This window comes from Rattus rattus, chromosome 6, assembly GCF_011064425.1.
Source record: "Rattus rattus isolate New Zealand chromosome 6, Rrattus_CSIRO_v1, whole genome shotgun sequence".
Classification (NCBI taxonomy): Eukaryota; Metazoa; Chordata; class Mammalia; order Rodentia; family Muridae; genus Rattus; species Rattus rattus.
This window is the reverse complement of record NC_046159.1, coordinates 26301832-26320036: the sequence shown is the minus strand read 5'-3', so window position 1 is coordinate 26320036 and position 18205 is coordinate 26301832. Positions and strand designations below refer to the sequence as shown.

Below are 18205 nucleotides of genomic sequence, written 5' to 3'. Positions count from 1 at the left end.
AATCTTATTTATTTTTAGGTAATAGATACCTCTGAATTGGTAATTTTTTAACTGTGGACTAACATATATGAAGACTTATTAGCTTAATAGGGTTAGAGGTAGGAGTGAAGGAATGGACTAGGGTGTCATTGTAAAACAGCATAGGATCTCAAATCCCATGAACTGCTGGTCATTTTTCTAATTCCCTTACAAGTTCCAAATACCCAAAACACTGATCTTCAGTTCACTTGAGGTCGTACTTTATACATTTTTACTTCCCTATGGCTCCTTTATGTTTACTTTATTCTGCAGCCTGTTACATCCTAGTTTTTCTCTGGTTACATCGGGATCTTTTCTTTATTTGTTTTGGGGGAGGGGGGATGTTCTGTTTAGTTTTGTTTGAAACAGGGTTTCTCTGTATATCCCTGGCTGTCCTGGAACCCACTCTGTAGACCAGGCTGGCCTCAAATTTAGAGAGCTCACTGTCTTTGCCTCCTGAGTGCTGGGATAAAGGGTGAGCACCGCCACTGCATGGCTGTTATCAGTTTCATAACTATACTTTAAATGCTTTCTTCTGAGGCAAAACATCCAGTTAAAACCAAATAGAATTTAGTTTAGGTAGGAATAGTTAAGTTGCTCTGAATTTACAGGAAGCAATAGCATAGACAGCAGTAGTCTGAAATATGTAGAAATTATCTAGAATGTCTTACAGTCCACACTTAGTTCTTGGAGTATGTACACTCCTTTGCTTAATAAACTTACAGCTTTGCCACAGTGATCCCAACACTCTGGAGGCTGAGACAGGAGGATCTCAAGTCTGAGCCTGGCAGAGTACTAGATGGAAGATGAAGTTGAGGCTAGCCTAGGCTACACAGTAAGACTATATGCTTGGGGGGAGGGGGGACACACCTAAAGAATTTAATCACGGGGTAGAGGGGAAAGACAGATATTTAAGAACAATACAGATATTAAGAATGCTTAGAAGTGATAAAATATAATAAAAGCCAAATAGCAGGGTTTTTTAATACTTTTTCCATTCTCTATAAGCCCAAAACTTACTGACGTGACTGTTGTTTTACAAGCTATGAAAGCATTTTAAAACCACTCACTTTCCCCAAATAAAACATATTTACCTAGCCAAGGCTTCCTTTGTCCTTCTGGCTGTGTTAAGGGACTTTGATCCCTTCATAATTCTTTGCTCCACGGTCTGATAAAGCTTATGATTTTAAATGGCTTCCTGTATTACCACCACAGTAACCAGCCTTTGTATTGTGAAGGGGGATGCCCGTATCTCTTGTTATCTTCATGATAGTTCTTGTCTAATATGACATTAAGTATAAGATCATCTTCCAAACAGAAAAGCCTGAAGCTGCACTTTTCTACTTTACTATAGCGCCAAGGTTTTAAATCACCAAACTAAAGCCCTTTTGTGCCTCCTCTAGTTACTGTAGGGTCTGAAGGATCAGTGTTTGCCTGGCATCTGCCGCTGACACGTGTCACTTTCTCAGACTAATTTTAAACCCCAGAGTTAATCTATTGACCTGTGTCTTTGACTGTTGTAATTGGTTAACTTGTAAGATTTGACCTCTGATATTTGCTAACTTTTTATAGGGAGTTGTATTTGTAACGGAAGAAGAGAAGAATAAAAAATAGTAGTTTTAAAAGTGGCCTATGTGACTGCTTTTCTAAAAAGGTATTTAATGCTCTTAGTACTTTGGCTTATCTCTTTGAAATAAAGCTAATCCACAGGATTGCCTCACATTGTTGTCCTCTTCCTTTCTTGATTGTTAATTGCATTATTTTAGAGCCTAGAAATTGTTAATATTAGCTAAAACTACTTGGCTGCTCTATTAGAAGTTTCTTTTTTGTTAAGTATTCCCCAATCATGTTTCTGCCTCACAAGGAACCCCAGGTATTCATGAGGTAATGGAGTACCTAAGAGGCCTAATTTTGTGGACACACTATGGTAAAATATAATTTGGGGGTATTAACTTCTCAGCTTCTTTCTTTGAAAAATAACCCCATAAGAAGTCATATCTATCTCTGGATATTCCAGTTGTTTGCTCTTCTTAATTCCAAGAAAGTTCTCTGGTTTGCTCTTAGTCTGGCCTTACTGTTGTAATACTAAACATTTCCCAATCTTTATCTCCTACAGGTAGACTGGGTACAATGTGATGGTGGCTGTGATGAGTGGTTTCATCAAGTTTGTGTTGGTGTATCCCCAGAAATGGCTGAAAATGAAGATTACATCTGTATAAACTGTGCAAAGAAGCAGGGGCCAGATAGCCCAGGCCACGCACCACCTCCTCCCTTCATAATGAGCTACAAACTACCAATGGAGGATCTTAAAGAGACCAGTTAGCAGATGTTTGGTTAGCTTGCAACATGGGGGGAAGTGGACCACACTGAGACCTTACTCATCAAGCAGAGTGGTTCTGACCACTCAGAATGTTGTTTCCAAAGATGAATGGACTTCAGAAAAAGTCCTCTTAGTGCTGGCTTCCTGTCTGCATGGATTGTGTGGGCTCCATTCCCTTATCTGTGCAGAGGATGTCTTCTTAGGTGCAGCAGCCAAGTATTTCAACTCTTGACTCCTTTGAGTATGGTTTGCTGAGTTAAGGTCAGGTTCTAATGGAGCTCTCAGGAGGCTGTTGGGCACTAACACATTGATGTACTTAGTGGGGCATATGAGAAGTGGCTTTCAACCAGCTGGTGTTAGCTGTAGAAGGTTACAACTTACGGTGGTGCCATCGGAAGGCCTGATTATTTGAATCTCCTTAGGGTAATTGGATAGGAGTCAGAGTACAACTCTGTCCGTAATTACTGACACACATGCCCTGCTGATCCAGTTAGGAGAAGCAGGCCAGAGTTATCCCTTCTAGAAGTCTTGGGGTGGCAGTGCAGTCTACGGACCTCAGCTGCTTGTGCTTATTTACCAATAAGAAAATCCTCCAAAAGAGCCCCTCACTTTCCTCAGGAAGGTTCAAAATCTGACTAGACTGGATTCTGGAAGGAAGGGAGGGGTTTTTTTGTTTTGTTTTATTTTGTTTGTTTTTTTCTTACTTCAAGGCAAGTAGCCCATTGGTTTGAGAAGTCCGTCTGGGTCTGTGTTTTAGCGAAGAAAGGTAGGTGCACGGATCCAGGTTTCTGGAGGGAGTAGGGATGACAAGTGAGAACATTCTACTGAGCCTCAGTGATGCATGCTTATCTGGGAAACCCTCATTCACAAGTATTCCAGACTCCACCATGCTTCACGCATGGCCATGAGCAAGACTGGCAAATAACAGCTTTTGCCTTGCAGCCCTAACCCCAGTGCTTGTAGTTTCCAACATGGTCCCAGCAGATGTTGATGAATAACACCATGGCTTCATCAGAGGATGTGGGGCTGTAGGTCCTCTGGGTGTGAAGCTGTTCTAGTAAATCCGTTTTTAAAAAGAAAGACTTGTTTTTACTTTTTTCTAAATGTCTCTGACTACTGACTGTTCTATAGATTATTTTTCCTTTTTTGATATACATATATAAATATAGATATATATATATATTTACTGTTACCAGCAGCGTATGATAGAGTTTGAGCATCAAAAATCCATTTGGGAACTTGCATTTTCTTTCGCTTTTTGATAAAGAAATCCCATTCCTTCCTTGTAGTACAAGGAGCTAGCACTTCGTTCTTCATTCTCGCCTAAGCATATCCTCCATTTTTCTTCTATTCTATTCAAGAAGATAATATATTTCTTCCATTTTGGGACTTGGTCCCTGTCTGTTGGGCAGCTTGGTCTTATTCTAGTCAGTGCTGAATGTTTTGTATGTTTGAAACTATGGTGCTGTGCCCCCCTCCCAGCCCACCCCCATTGGGTTCTGTGTTCTTATGAAGGTCTTAGTTGTAGTCTATAAACTCCACTACAAGGGGACTAATATATTTTAAAGGACAAAAAGGTTTTCTAAAAATAGTGTTTATCTTCACTATCCTTTGTTCTTTATTTTGGTTTAAGAATCTGCAGTTTGACTTAAACTCATCATTTGTCCTATTAAAGGGGACATTGAGCAAACCTAGAAAGTTTGTAGCCTCTGTTCCCCTTTGCCCCAGTCTCTTAAAGAAATGTCTTCTAGTAACTAGAAGTGAGATGTACTGTCCAGTTACAGACTGTGTGGGTATGAGGGTTACCTCAAAAGGCATCTTAGGAAAAGAAAAAGGTTTCTTACAAAACCCCTATCCCAAGTGCTAACCAGGCTTGACCCTGCTTAGCTTCCAAGGTCAGATGAGACACATGCAGGTGGTACGGCTGTAGGTACAACATCCAGTTTCTGAAAAATGCTTTCTCTGGTTTATACTACCTACTTTTTGGTCTCTTTACTTAATGTTAAGTAATATAGCTTGACCAGTTACGTTGTTTGAATGTGTTGCTATGCTTGTGTCTTGAATTTCCATCTCAATGTGAGTATGAGTTAAGATTTCAGTAGTGTTTACAAGGTTAATTAAGTAAACAGTTAACTTCACACATTTTCATTTTGCCAAACATGAAGATTATCACTTTAGAATTTTATTTGGTTATTGTTATAATGAAAAAAGCACAATGTAAGAAATATTTTTAGTCTTTGTAAAAGACTTACTCTTAGTAAGAAACCTTTTGGTCTTTGTAAAAGACTTGAAATACCTATGGTTTAAAAATTGAGTGTACACCAACCCTTCAGAAATTTACAGTGTAAGTGATAGAATCCCAGAATACATTTTACACTTTTGATTTTCCTTCCAATTAACTACTTTCCATTAACTGTGTTATCAATAGTAAAGTTGGGGATACTGAAAGGTGACTGTTTGAGTAATAATCTGTGTTCTTTGTACAGTGTTTGTCTGTTGGAGACCTCAGAGATAGGCAGTCTGTACCTGTGAATAGCTGCCTGTCATCTTCTGATGTTTTGAAACTTTTAAATATATAATTTAATTGATTCATTTGACTCTTCTGTACTTATTTGAAGAATTTGATTTGTTGTAAGCATAGATTTAGACAAAAACTCAAAAGACCATAAGAGAGAGGCTGGTTAAGAATACTGGCTGCTCTTCTAGAGGTCCCAGGTTCAGTTCTCAACACTACATGGTGACTCACAGCCATCTGTGTCGTCCTCTTCTGGATTCCAAGAGCTCTGTACACATGTGGTGCACAGATACATTCTAGAAATACTCACAAATACAAGTAATGAAAATCTTGTTAAAAATTTTCTTTTAAGGATATAAGAGAAGCTAGCACTCTACCCACAAATTGAAAACCCTATAGTTTGTGAGTTAATGAAATAAGAGTCATCTATTTAAGGAGAAGTAGATGTTCTAATGTAAAACTTTGTTTCACAAGAATTACAAGTAACTCCATCTTCTGTATCGTTTGTTTACATTTTGTATTAAAACTTGATTTATGTTTCTCTTTCTGCCTCCTCAAAGTTGCAGTTCTTCATTATTAGCATTTTAACTTAAGCATTTAATATTTTTTAAACTATTTCTCATTGCCTTCATTACAAATATTTTGACAAAGGTAACATGGAATGAAAAAAAGTTGAAGTATGCCTGCTGTTTTGGCACACTCAGTAAACTAAATCCTAGCACTTGGAAGTCAGAAGCAAGAGTTTTAAGACCAGGGGTTGGGGATTTAGCTCAATGGTAGAGTCTACATAGTGAGTTCTACACTAGCCAGGGCTACATAATGAGACCCTGTCTCAAAAAAAAAAAAAAAAGTAGGAGTTAAGTCTTTGATAATTGTTCACAGGGAAGGCCAATTAGAACTGTGCAGTCCCCACGTTCAGAAGTACAAGGGAGCAGTAGTTTCTGGTCCTTAGTTGGAGGAGAAGAGGCGGCATCATCATCCTCTCACAGACGTTTGTTTCACCTCCTGGCGTTCCTGCAAAAGCCATGAGCAGTGGCTGTTATGAGCCAACTCTGCCCGTCTGACTCTGACTTGAGCCGCAGTGAGAGGATGAATTACTGTGTCATACTTGGAAGAGCTGAAAGGCAGACAGACATTCAGTCTGTGATGGCCCATGACCTGACAGGAACATGGCAGACACTGCCAGGTCCTGGAGGTCAGCATGATTTCACAAGTGCTTCCCTTCCCTTCCAGCTCGGCTTTGTGTCCTCAACTGGGCCTGAGAAATGTCCATTTGTTCTTCTTAGTTTGTTGGACACAGTTCACTGCACGTAAAGAAACTGCTTGTCAGCTGGGCATGGTGGTATACACTTTTAATCCTGACACTTGGGAGACAGGCAGACTGGTTTATACAGTGTGTTCCACAACAGCCAGAGCTGCATAATAATAGAACTTGTCACCAAAAAAAAAAAAGAAAGAAAAGAAAAGAAACTGCTTGTCAGTGTGTTAAGTGTGTCAGCCAGTAAAGTAGGAATGATGGAAAAATAAAGCCTGCCTTTGCCAAGCAGTTTAGGTGCACGCTTTTATTTCCAGCACTCAGGAGGCAGCAGCAGGAAGATCTCTTTGAGTTTGAGGCCAGCCTGGTCTACAGAACAAGTTCAAGGACAGCCAAGGCTACAGAGACCCTGCCTCAAAAACACAAAGCCTTCCTTTCAAAAGGTTAAAACTGTCTGCCTTTGGGATAAAACAGCAATTTGGAGTGGATGTTGGAAACTGCAAAGTGTAAGCTGTTAACGTCCCAAATAACCCAGAACCCAAGTCCCACGAAGTTTCACATGTGAATTAGCTTTATGTGTGCAGAGTGTTGCTTTCATGGTGGGTCCTTAAGCACACTATCTTTCAGATTGCTGTCCCTTTAAATCAAACCACACCATTACTTTGAGTATGACTTTGCCACGTGGTATTTTCAACACACGGGGAAAGAGTGGACATTGATGTCTCTGAGATTGGAGTATTCCCTTGGCCTGGATCCACTCACCACTGTACAACATAGGATATACACTGGGAAAGGATAGCGTTGCTCTCCTACAGTAATGTGTCTGTCTAAACAGTGTATTTTAAGAACCTCAGCCTCCCCCAGTTGATGGTCCCTTTACATTAAGTTTTGCCAGGGTTGTTGATTGTGTAGAAGAGTGATGTGACTTATTTGCCTGAGTAAATTGTTCTCAGACTTACAGCCTTCCTTTGCCAGCCCAGGCCTACAATGTTTTCAGCCTCTGAGACTTAAACTGCTGAATAGCTCACCCCTTCTAGCTCTTTGTGAGCTCTGGCTTTTCTGTCTGCTCTGCTTGAATTGCTCTGATTAGCCTCAAACTAACTCTAGCAATCTGTTCCAATCTTCTGGCTCCTTCTCATTCTCTGGCTCAGTCTGTCTTTACCAGTATCCTTGTGTCTAGCTTGTTCTCTCTTCAACCTGTCACTGTAAAACTCTCCTAGTACAACTGTCTCTGAATTCCACAAACTCCGCCTGCCTTTGAACTGATTGATAACCGAACTGAACAGAACTGACTAGCACTCGATCTGCATGCCTCTTTCTCCTGAGAGCTGGCGTTAAAGGTGTGTACCCCCACATCTGGACTTAAGCTTCTTGTTACCTGAAATTTGCTTTATACAGGCTGGCCTTGAATTCAGAGATCTTACCTAGGTCTCCTGGGATCTGTATTCCAGGCAGATCCCACAAACCTAGGTTTTGGAAGGTGATCTCTTACCAGAACAGCCATGTTCTGAATTAAGGAATATTCCTTATGGAAATTATAACTTGATTTCATGACGTTTAAACATGTTTTTTGTTTGTTCTTTGTTTTTGTCTGAACTGTGGTTAATTTTATTACGTCATTTGTTTCCTATGATGTTTGTGCTCAAAATTCCCCATCCCAACTCTCAGTCAGTTTCATCATTTCTATTGGTGGTGATCTCAAATGGTTATGTAAATGTAAATCCTGAGAATAAGTACTGAAAATCCTGAGGGAATTAGCCAATAAACAGGAGCCGTTTTTAACCTGGACCAAAGCTGTTTTTTTACTTGCTGTCTATAAAATAACTAAGCTGAAAGAATGATTTGATAGGTGGTGTGGTTAGCCTGTTATCACTGCTGAGAAAAGGTGTGTGTGTGTGTGTGTGTGTGTGTGTGTGTGTGTGTGTGTGTTTTTGGAGAGAAGTAACTCTTTAGAACTTCACATGTCCATGTTTTTGGTTTTTTTTTTAATTATTTATGTGATGTATGTGAGCTGTCTTCGGACACACTAGGAGAGGGCATTGGATCCCATTACAGATGGTTGCGAGCCACCATGTGGTTGCTGGGAATTGAACTTAGGACCTCTGGAAGAGCAGTCAGGGCTCTTAACCACTGAGTCATCTCTCCAGCCAGCCGCTCCCCCCCCCCCATTTTTCTTTTTAAGATGGCCTGTTTAGTATGCCTGTTCTCTTAGCTTATGGTCCTCCTGCCTGATTTACAGTCATGTACCACCCATGTCTGTCCTGTTTTCATAAAATATATATATCCAAAAGACATCGATCCTAGCCCCTTCCCAACTAGTGGAGATTATACATCTGCCACTGAGCTGTATTCTCAACCACTCTTCTACATTTTACGATCAAGTTGTTCAAGCTAGCCTTCAACTTCTTCTGTCGCCAAGTGGGCCTTGTGTTTACATTGTACCTGCTCCTGGTTGATACAGGACTACGCCACTTTGGTTCTTAGGATACACTCCTTTTGCTGAGAACCAACAATGGAGAAAGCAAATACTTCCTTTTTTCCTTTGGCCTTCAAATACACGTAATTGAAACCCACGTTACTTTAGACAAGTAATTGAAGTTTTTCCTGTTACTAAGTCTACCAGATTATGCAAGTATGATTGACAGGTCACTGTTGAAAATACTAATGCCTGCAGAAGTATCTCTGTTAGCTTCAAGGAGTGTATGGTCCCATGTATGTGTCTGGAGGGCTGGTGAGAAGGGAGTGCAGAAAAGTCTGACTCATAACTTGCAAAATGATTTTGATGGGTATTTGAAGTTTCTTAAGATAACAAGTCTTTTTGTAATACTCATGGGATTTTTTTGGTTTAGATCAAGTATATCTTGAGGCTTTCACTCTGTAGTTACAGAAAAAAAAGGAATATCCAGATTTTCATTTTCACTAAATAGAAGGTCACATGATAGAAGTAGAGAATGCAGGAGAACATAAGCAAGTATTATGAGAAAAACTGAGTGACTGGGACTATTGTTAATTCTCATCTATTTGCTCCGTAAGGCGTTTTTCTGCTGTTGGTAGGAAGGAAATATTTTAAAACTCTATATAGTAAAGTTCGATGTGAGATTTGGGGCTGGACTGTGTGTTATCTCAGTGAGCAAAGGGACACTGAGATGCGTTAGAAATGCTGTGGTAAACTTTAGGAACCCTTTTGAGTTGCCAAGGACTTACAGATGAAGAATTTAAAAAGGACTTAGAAGTGAGGTGATGTGGACTTGAGCTGTATGTGTGACCATGTGCTAGACACATAAACACGATCTCCTACCATTTGTAGGTTGAAGAATCCAAAGGAATTCCAAGTTACAGCCTTTTATATAGACAACTTTTAAGAATATGACTCCCTTAAAAGATTAAAGGGTATAAAGAAAATACTAGAGCTTTAGTAGTACAAATCCCTACTTAATGATACAAAACTTATTTGTAACCTTTAGGAGGAAAGTTGTTTGTAAATGATGTCAGAAAGAAGTGTGGAAAGATGGGGTACTCCTTCATCCCATGTTGACTGTCTCCATTTTACTTTCAGAAAGACGTGTAACTGTTGGTCAAAGGCACCCTTCTTAGAGCTTGCCTCTGCTTGGCTCCGGATTTTGCAGAAGTACTTTTGGGGGATATAGAAGCTTTCAGGGTGTACAGCATTGGCTGGGGCCAGGGTGCTGGAGATGCCTCATCTGCCTAAGGAGGATTCCAGGTGCTCCTGGACTTGACCTTATAAGGGGAAAGGAAGTTTAACTTAGCTGTCGGGCTGCATGACCACCCCCGGTGGACAAAGGTGGGGTTGGGTGACTAAGGTCACAGGGCTATGTGCACAGGCCTGGGACAGGGGGAAGTGATCTTGCTTCTGCCCATCTCAGGATGAGATTTTCCAGGTTTGGACGTGCCTTCACCCCCATTCTTGCTCCAGGCCTGCTACCCCTGGTCCCACTGCTCCCAAGCCCCACACTCTGCCACCTCTATTTTAACAAGACCCGCAGGTGGTGCTAATGCCCAGTGAATTTTACTGTAGCCATTGCATCTATAGTTCCAACTACTTAACACAGTGTCTAGAACAGGATTACTGTAGAAGTCTTACGAAGCCCTGGTAGTCGTCTTCCTGTAGCCTCATCCATTTAGATTCTCTGTTTCCTTCCCTCGCACAAGATAAGTGAAGAAGCTAATTTTCCTGCAACATGGTTTAGCTGAACTTCACAGTGATCTTTTTCTCTCTCTTTTTTCCCCCCCCACTTTTATTTTTTGAAACAGGGTCTTGCTATCTCTCTAGCCCGTGCTCTTGCCATTCTTAAAGTTATTTGGGGGTGGTTATGATGGCACAGCAGGTAAAGGCATCCCCCTAAGCTTGTTGCCCTGAGTTTGATTCCCAGAACCATGTGGTGGAAGGAGAGCACTGACGCCTACAAGTTGTCCTCTGACCTCCTGCATACACAACGAGTAACATAAATGGAAGAATTAAAATGGCTTTTCTTTCACATGGGTGCCCCTTTACAAGGCATTTTGCTTTATAGATGGCACCAATGTTTCCCAAATGTTCTTTTAAAGGACATTGTTTCAGTTTGATGCCTGGACAACTGCTTTCAGGCTTATATGGCTAAGGATGCCATTTAATTCCTTGTGGGTCTTTTATTTTTGAGCTACAATAATTAAAATAATTTTCCACTTCCACCACTTGCAAGATTTAATGTTTTTGTTGTGGTTGTCTCGCTGTTGTTGGTTTTGGCTGGTTGATGGGTTGTTGTTGGTTGGTTTTGGTTTCTCAAGACAGGGTTTCTCAGGGTAGCCCTGGCTGTCCTGGAACTTGCGCTGTAGACCAGGCTGGCCTTAAACTCCTGAGTGCTGGTATTAAAAGCTTGTGCCACCACTGCGTGGCTTAACTATTTATTTTGAGCCAACTCTCTTCATACTTATCTAAAAATATGTACATCTTTGCATAAAGGATCTCACACTCCATGTGCTGGTTATAACTTGCCTTTTAGTTTGTTGAGAACAAAATACTGATTTTATCATTTTTCAAAGGTACATCAGTTGCATTATGTGAATTCTTGATTTTAAGAACTACGTATCTTGTAAGCATTCTTTATTTTGTATTGCAATTTTTGAGCATGTTAATAGTCTTTCAACCTTATTTATAATGTTTTCTTTAACTTTTATGATAATCACCTTTTTAAATGTTATGATTCCTGAGTTTTTGTTTGTTTGTTGACAACTTTACCAGAACATGTTATAAAAGGACCCCCCCCATGGCTTAATATGCTGATAGTTTTATTCTTTATATTATACCTTGGTTCTGTCTTGAGTTAGCCAGTTATTCCCCCTCGACTATATTTCTTAAGGAATTACGGCATGTTGTTCACTCTTCTGACTATTGACCTGTGCTTGTGTCTCCCTGCATCTCTACATACAGTCGTTTCAAAACTTGTAGTGTGAACACAGCCTCTTGTGTGTGTAGGTTCAGTATGCTTGCCGTATTGGCTGTCAGTTATGTGTAACAGTATCACCATAGACGTGTATATTATGTTATACCTGCACCTCTGAGGCCAGCACTCAGGAGGGGATGGCAAGAAGAACAAGCATTTAAGAAACCCCCTCAGCTGCATATTTAAGGTGAGACCCTGATGGATGAGTCCTTATTCCAAGAAAACACAGCAATGGACCCAAATGAGAGGGACCAGTGGATAAAAGGCTGCAAAAGTCTGGAGAGTTTAGTTTGAGCCCTAGAACTTACAGAGTAAAGGAAAGAACCAATTCTAGAGAATTGACCTCTGACCTCCCTCTGTACATTCTCTCGTTCCCTCTCCACCTCCTTCTCTCTCCCTATCTCTCTCTCTCTTCCTACTCTTTACACCAGGCTCTTCCCTAAACTTATTTTAAACATTTACTTATTTTATGTATATATATGATGTCTTCAGACACACCAGAGGAGGGCATCAGGTCCCATTACAGATGGTTGTGATCCACCATGTGGTTGCTGGGAATTTGAACTCAGGACCTCTGGAAGAGCAGTCGGTGCTCTTAACCACTGAGCCATCTGTCTCTTCTCTACTCTTCTCACCACCCTCCCTTTTCTATCCCCCCCTTCTTTCTTCCTCTCTGTCTCCTGTCACACATACACAATAAGATCTAGACATTTTAAAAATAAAATATAACTTTTATTTCCAAGACAATAATAAAACCATCTTAAATACATAAGGGCTAGATAGATGGCTCAAAGATTCAGACAGAGACCTTTAATCCCATCACTCAGGAGGCAGAGGGATGGGGATCTCTGTGTTTGAAACCAGCCTGGTTTATAGAGGGTTGCAGCCACTTGTGGAAGAGGCCACAAACATAAAAATGGACTATGGAGGCTAGAGAGGTGGCTTAATAGTTGAGAGCACTGGCTACTCTTCAGAGGATCCAGGTTAATTCCCAGGACCCACATGGCAGCTCACAACTGTCTGTAACTCCATTTCCAGGGGATCCAACACCTCACATAAACATTCATTCAGGGAAAATGCCAATGCACATACAACAAAAGTGAATGATTAAAAAGAAGATGATAGGCTGGAGAGATGGCTCAGCGGCTAAGAGCACTGATTGCTCTTCCAGAGGTCCTGAGTTCAATTCCCAGTAACTACATGGTGGCTCACAACCATCTGTAATGGGATCCAATGTCCTCTTCTGGTGTGTCTGAAGACAGCTGCAGTGTACTCATATAAATAAAAATAAATAAATCTATTTAAAAAAAAAAGATGATCAAAAAAATAAAAAAGATGATCACATTTAAAGACTTGTATTAGCGTCTCAACAAAGTAAATGCTGTGCTCCCTAGGTTACTTAATGAAATTCATGCAATGCCCCCACATTTTTATGTTCTTTTATTTTTTAAAAGAAAAACCCTACTCTGAAATAATCAGATACATAAGAAGTTCTAAAAATAGTGTAGAGAGGGCTGGAGAGATGGCTCAGTGGTTAAGCACTGAGTGCTCTTCCAGAGGTCCTGAGTTCAATTCCGAGCAACCACATGATGACTCACAACCATCTGTAATGGGATTCAATGCCTTCTTCTGGTGCATCTCAAGACAGCAACAGTGTGCTCATACACAAAATAAATAAATCTTTAAAAAAAAAAAAAACCAGTGTAGAGAAAAGCCACAAGCTGGCTTGGTGGATAGAGGCTCTTGCCACCGAGCCAGGCAATGTGAGTTTGTGACCCAGACCCCACAGGATGAGAGAGGGAACCACTCCCACAGCTGTCCTCAGACTTCCACATGTGTGCTGGAAGCACATGCACACACACAACACAATTTAAAAAGTAACTAAAACCCAGCACAGATCAGGGCTGGAGAAACAGATCAACGGCCAAGAGCACTCGCTGGTCTTCCAGAAGACCCAAGTCAGTTCCCAGCACCCAGGGTGCCACAACTGCCTGAAACTCCAGTTCTAAGAGATTTGTCCCTTACCTTTGGCCTCTGTGGGCACCTGCACGTCTACACAGATAGCATACATATACAATGCACATGAACAAAAATAAATCGGACACAAAGGCGCAGAGAGTTAAGAAGTATAGACCCAATTCCTCCAGTTATTACATATGACATAATATAAAAACCAAGAAAGCGGTGCAGATATGTGTGTGGGCCTGTGACACACGCCATCGCACATGTGTCTCTGTGTGACCACTGCACCAATCAAGACAAGAAATTCCATTACCACAAAGATCTCTCTTCTTTCATAAATAGTCACACCAGCCCCCATGGATAACTAGAAGTACTGGCTGGTTTTGTGTGTCAACTTGGCATGAGTAAGAGTCATCAGACAGGAAGGAGACTTAGTTGAGAAAAATATCTCTATGAAATCCAGCTATAACACATTTTCTCAATTAGCGATCAATGGGGGAAGACTAGCCCACTATGGGTGGTGCACACCCTTAGAAAAATGGTCCAGGGTTCTATAAGAAAGCAGGCTGAGCAAGCCATGTAGAAGAACAAGCCAGTAAGCAGCATCCCTCCATGGCCCCTGCGTCAGCTCCTCACTCCAATTCTTGCCTGTTTGGGTTTCTGTCCTGACTTCCTTTGATGAAGAACAGCAGTATGGAAGCATAAACAGAATAAACCTTCCCCACATCAACTTGCTTTTGTCATGGTGTTTCATCAGAGACACCAAATAGTAACCCAAACTAAGACAGGCCATGAACATGGCAGGGTCGCCCCTCCCTGCATGGAAAACCTAGAAAGGCCATTGTGTGAAGCCGTGAAAGAGAATCTTGAATTGTGTTGGAGATTCCAAGATGTTAGTCTAGCACCATGGGAGACCTGGCAAGGAGAGCTGCTTGTAGGGAATGGAAGTAGTCCAAAAAGGAGAAGTATGTTACAAGAAGCCCTTCGACTTCAGACAGGGAGCTATAGGATTGGGAGTTTGCCCTGCTTGTGGTTTGGTCTTTCTTTGGTCCGATATTTCTGCACTGTGTATCCTTTCAGTTGGAATAATAAATATTGTATACCATTATTAGTTGGAAGTATGTAATTTGCATTTCAACTTTACAAGAGGTCACAATTAGGAGATTGCTTTGAGTCTTAGAAGAGATTTTGAACTTTGAGGGTCTTTCGTTTGTTTTTCTTTTTTGTTTGTTTTTTAAAAGATTTATTTATTCTATATAAGTATACTGTAGCTGTCTTCAGACACACCAGAAAAGGGCATCAGATCCCATTACAGGTGGTTGTGAGCCACCATGTGACTGGTGGGAATTGAACTCAGGACCAGTCAGTCCTGAGAGCAGTCAGTGCTCTTAGCTCTCCAGCCTTGTTTGTTTGTTTTTGAGACAGGATTTTTCTGTGTAGCCCTGGCTGTCCTGAAACTCACTCTGTAGATCAGGCTAGCCTCAAGCTCAGAGATCCTCTTGCCTCTGCCTCCTGAGTGCTGGGATAAACCATACATTATTAAACCTAAGTAAAGGACCCCAGATAGCAAAGCTAAACACTTTTTAGAATTCGTTTTTGTCCTTTAACTATCCCTCTTTTGGCCTCCATGGGCACCAGGTCTGCATGTGGTGCACAGATATACATGTGGGCAAAATGCCCATACATATAAACTGAAGTATTTTAGTTAGAGCCTTTCCAGTTAGAGTTTCCATACAACTCACCTAATGTTAAGTAGCTAAATAGAAATTGGAGGCCACTAATGGGCATCTGGGAGCTCAGCCTTCCAAGCAAAGCATTAGAGTTGCTCCCTTAAGGTTTAAATTACCATATAAAAGGTGGGAAATTCAAGGATTTGTTGAGGCACATTGAGTGAAAGCTTCCTTCTAATTAAAATAATGAATTCTGGGTTCTACCCCTGACCCTGGATAGAGACATGCCATTCTGATATGCCCAAACTTTATATACTATTGTCTCTTCCCTTAAGAGTTCATCCAGCTAGGCCTTTCTGAAAAGCTGATTTACTGAAGCCATGCTGAGGAGATGGGAGGAGTAATTCTTCCCTTCGTGAGATAATGGATTTATCTTCCCCAGAGCCCTTCCTTATGCATCAGCTTACAGATTTCCTTCCATGCCCCACTGCTAAGCTTGCTTACCTTTCTGAGTGTTTCTGGCTCGATACGATACTCGTCAGTAAATATATGTGCTGGGTTGGTGAGATAGCTCAGCCATTAAGAACACTGGCTGTGGGGTTGGGGATTTAGCCCAGTGGTAGAGCGCTTGCCTAGGAAGCACAAGGCCCTGGGTTCGATCCCCAGCTCCGAAAAAAAAGAACCAAAAAAAAAAAAAAAAAGAACACTGGCTGTTCTTCCAGAAGAACCAGGCTTAATTCCCACTATCCAGACGGTGGTTCACAGTTGTACCTCTAGTTCTGAGAGATGTGACACCCTCTTCTGACCTCTATAGGCACCACGCACACACACACACACACACACACACACACACACACACACACATTTTAATATATTAATTTAAAATTTTAAAAAGATTATATATCCAGTCATGCAATGACAGATAACTATGAAGATGTAGAGAACTTTATGCCATGAACTTTGTGTTATCCTGTATCAGCAATAAAGTTAGGTGTGCACTTCAATGATCTGTTATCAAGTGGAGAGGTTATTTACATTCTGAGCTCATAAAAACACAGTGCGAGAAAGTTAGGAGCCAGCCTCCCTTGACACTGAGACTTTCCATATTAACTCCTTCATCTAGGTCTCATCATGAGTTACATCAGCTCAGTAGCCTGAAGGAGAGAGTACTAGAGACTGATTTATAGAGGGTTCTTCGTGACACGCAGACCACACAGAGGTAGAGACCTGCAGCATAAGGGCTCAGTAAGTGTGTGCACAGAAATGAGGGCTTCACTTCAGATAATCCATGTAAAGCCTGGGCATCGTGTCATGAATCCAGTACCAGGGCCATGAAGTTTGCTGAAGGCCACTGGCCAGCCAGACAAATGGATGAGCTCAGGCTCAGTGGAAGATTCTATCTGGAGCCATCTGCCGAGATGGATGGCTCAGTAGTTGAGTGCTTTCTCTGCGATTTGAGGACCAGCATTTGGATCCCAGAACTTACAAAATAAGCCTTGTGTCCCCCAAAACCCTGTAATTCAGCTCTGGGTGATCCAACACCGTCTTCTGGTCTCTGATCTGTGCACAGTCACAGGTGTGCACACCTGCACATATGTGCTCATACCGTCACACAGATGCTGTATCTTTATTTATTTTCTATCACTGTAACAAACACCAGGACCAAAACCAGCTTAGGGAAGAAAAGGTTCCTTTGGTTTCTGCTTCAGTCCATCATCAAGTAAGGCAAGCAGGAATGTGGAGGCAGGAACTAAAGCAGAGACCAAGGAGGAATTCAGCTTACTGGCTTGCTCAGACTGCTTTCTTATATAATCCATGTCCACCTGTCCAGCAGTGGCACCTCTCACAATAGGCTGGTTTCTTTAAAACTCCACTTATGTTATATAAACATGTTTTTATTTTAATCCAAGGTGTAGGATATGGGGCTGCTTCAGATCGTCCACAGTAGCAAACTAATCACCTCATGTGTGCTCTGGCAGAGGCATGGTTCTGCCAGATATGGATAGTTCAGTTCTGAGGAGTCTGGAGAGGGTAAAAAGGCCGGAACCCCAAAAGGGGTACACTGGGAGGATGTCTTCAGAAAACAGAAGAGGAGGAAGAAGGAGGAGAAGGAGAAAGAAAGAGGAGAAGAAGAGGAAGAGGAAGAAAGAAGATGAAGAGGAAAAGGAAGAGGAGGAGGAAGAGGAGGAGGAGGAGGAAGAAGAGGAGGAGGAAGAGGAGGAGGAGGAGGAGGAGGAGGAGGAGGAGGAATGTGGTAGTGTAGCTATTCCTCCTGCTGGTCCCTGCTGCTTCTGCTTTCTGCTTTCTGCTTTTTCTAGAGAAAAGAGACTAGGAGAGTTGGAGATATCTTGACTATGATTATTGGACTTGCCCCAAGGAACTCAAGGCCCCTATTCATCAGCAGGAAGTAGTTTAAAGAGATCTACACCCCTTTCCTCCTCTAATCTTCGTTCTCTCCTACCCGGTGATGGGAAGTTGTAAGGAATGACGACAAAGTCAGGAATGACTCGGGGGTCAAGAGGGGAATAGAAAATCCAAGTGCCCTGTGACAGCTGGATGTCCACTTCACTAGACTGACAGATGCCGAAAGATAGCCACATCCCCTGAGTGGTTAACAATCTGACAGTGTGGCAGAGACCTAAAAGGAACAGAAAAGTGGAAGCACCTCCCGGAACTGCCACCCCCTCGCCCCACATGCTTGAAAATAAAGTGGACAAAATAGTACACTCTGCCAGCCAGGCATGGCGGCTCACCTTCAATCCCAACACCCGGCAGCAGGCGGGCAGATTCTCAGTTCAAGTCCAGCCTGGTCTACAAAGTGAGTTCCAGGATAACCAGGGCTACACAGAGGAAGCTCTGTCTTGAAAAACCAAACAAACAAACACTCTGTCAGGTTCTTTCCCCAGCTGCCACATTGATTTCTCAGTGGATTCGTGAGCAAAGTGGCCTTGGTGGCAGAGATGGAAGGTACTCAAGAACAGATCAAGATCTCCCCACTGAAGGGGGAGCTGCTCCAGAGGACTC

At 41.8% G+C, this 18205-nt stretch overlaps 1 protein-coding gene across 1 annotated transcript in view; it reads left to right on the top strand.

The window, feature by feature from the left end:
- Positions 1–5399, top strand: part of Kdm5a (lysine demethylase 5A) — a 76770-nt gene extending 71371 nt beyond the window's left edge. The window contains exon 28 of the mRNA XM_032905777.1: positions 2135–5399. Coding sequence (XP_032761668.1) covers positions 2135–2341 — 207 coding nt within the window. The 3' untranslated portion in view covers positions 2342–5399. The remainder of the gene's footprint in view (positions 1–2134) is intronic.
- The last annotated feature ends 12806 nt before the right edge of the window (positions 5400–18205 follow it).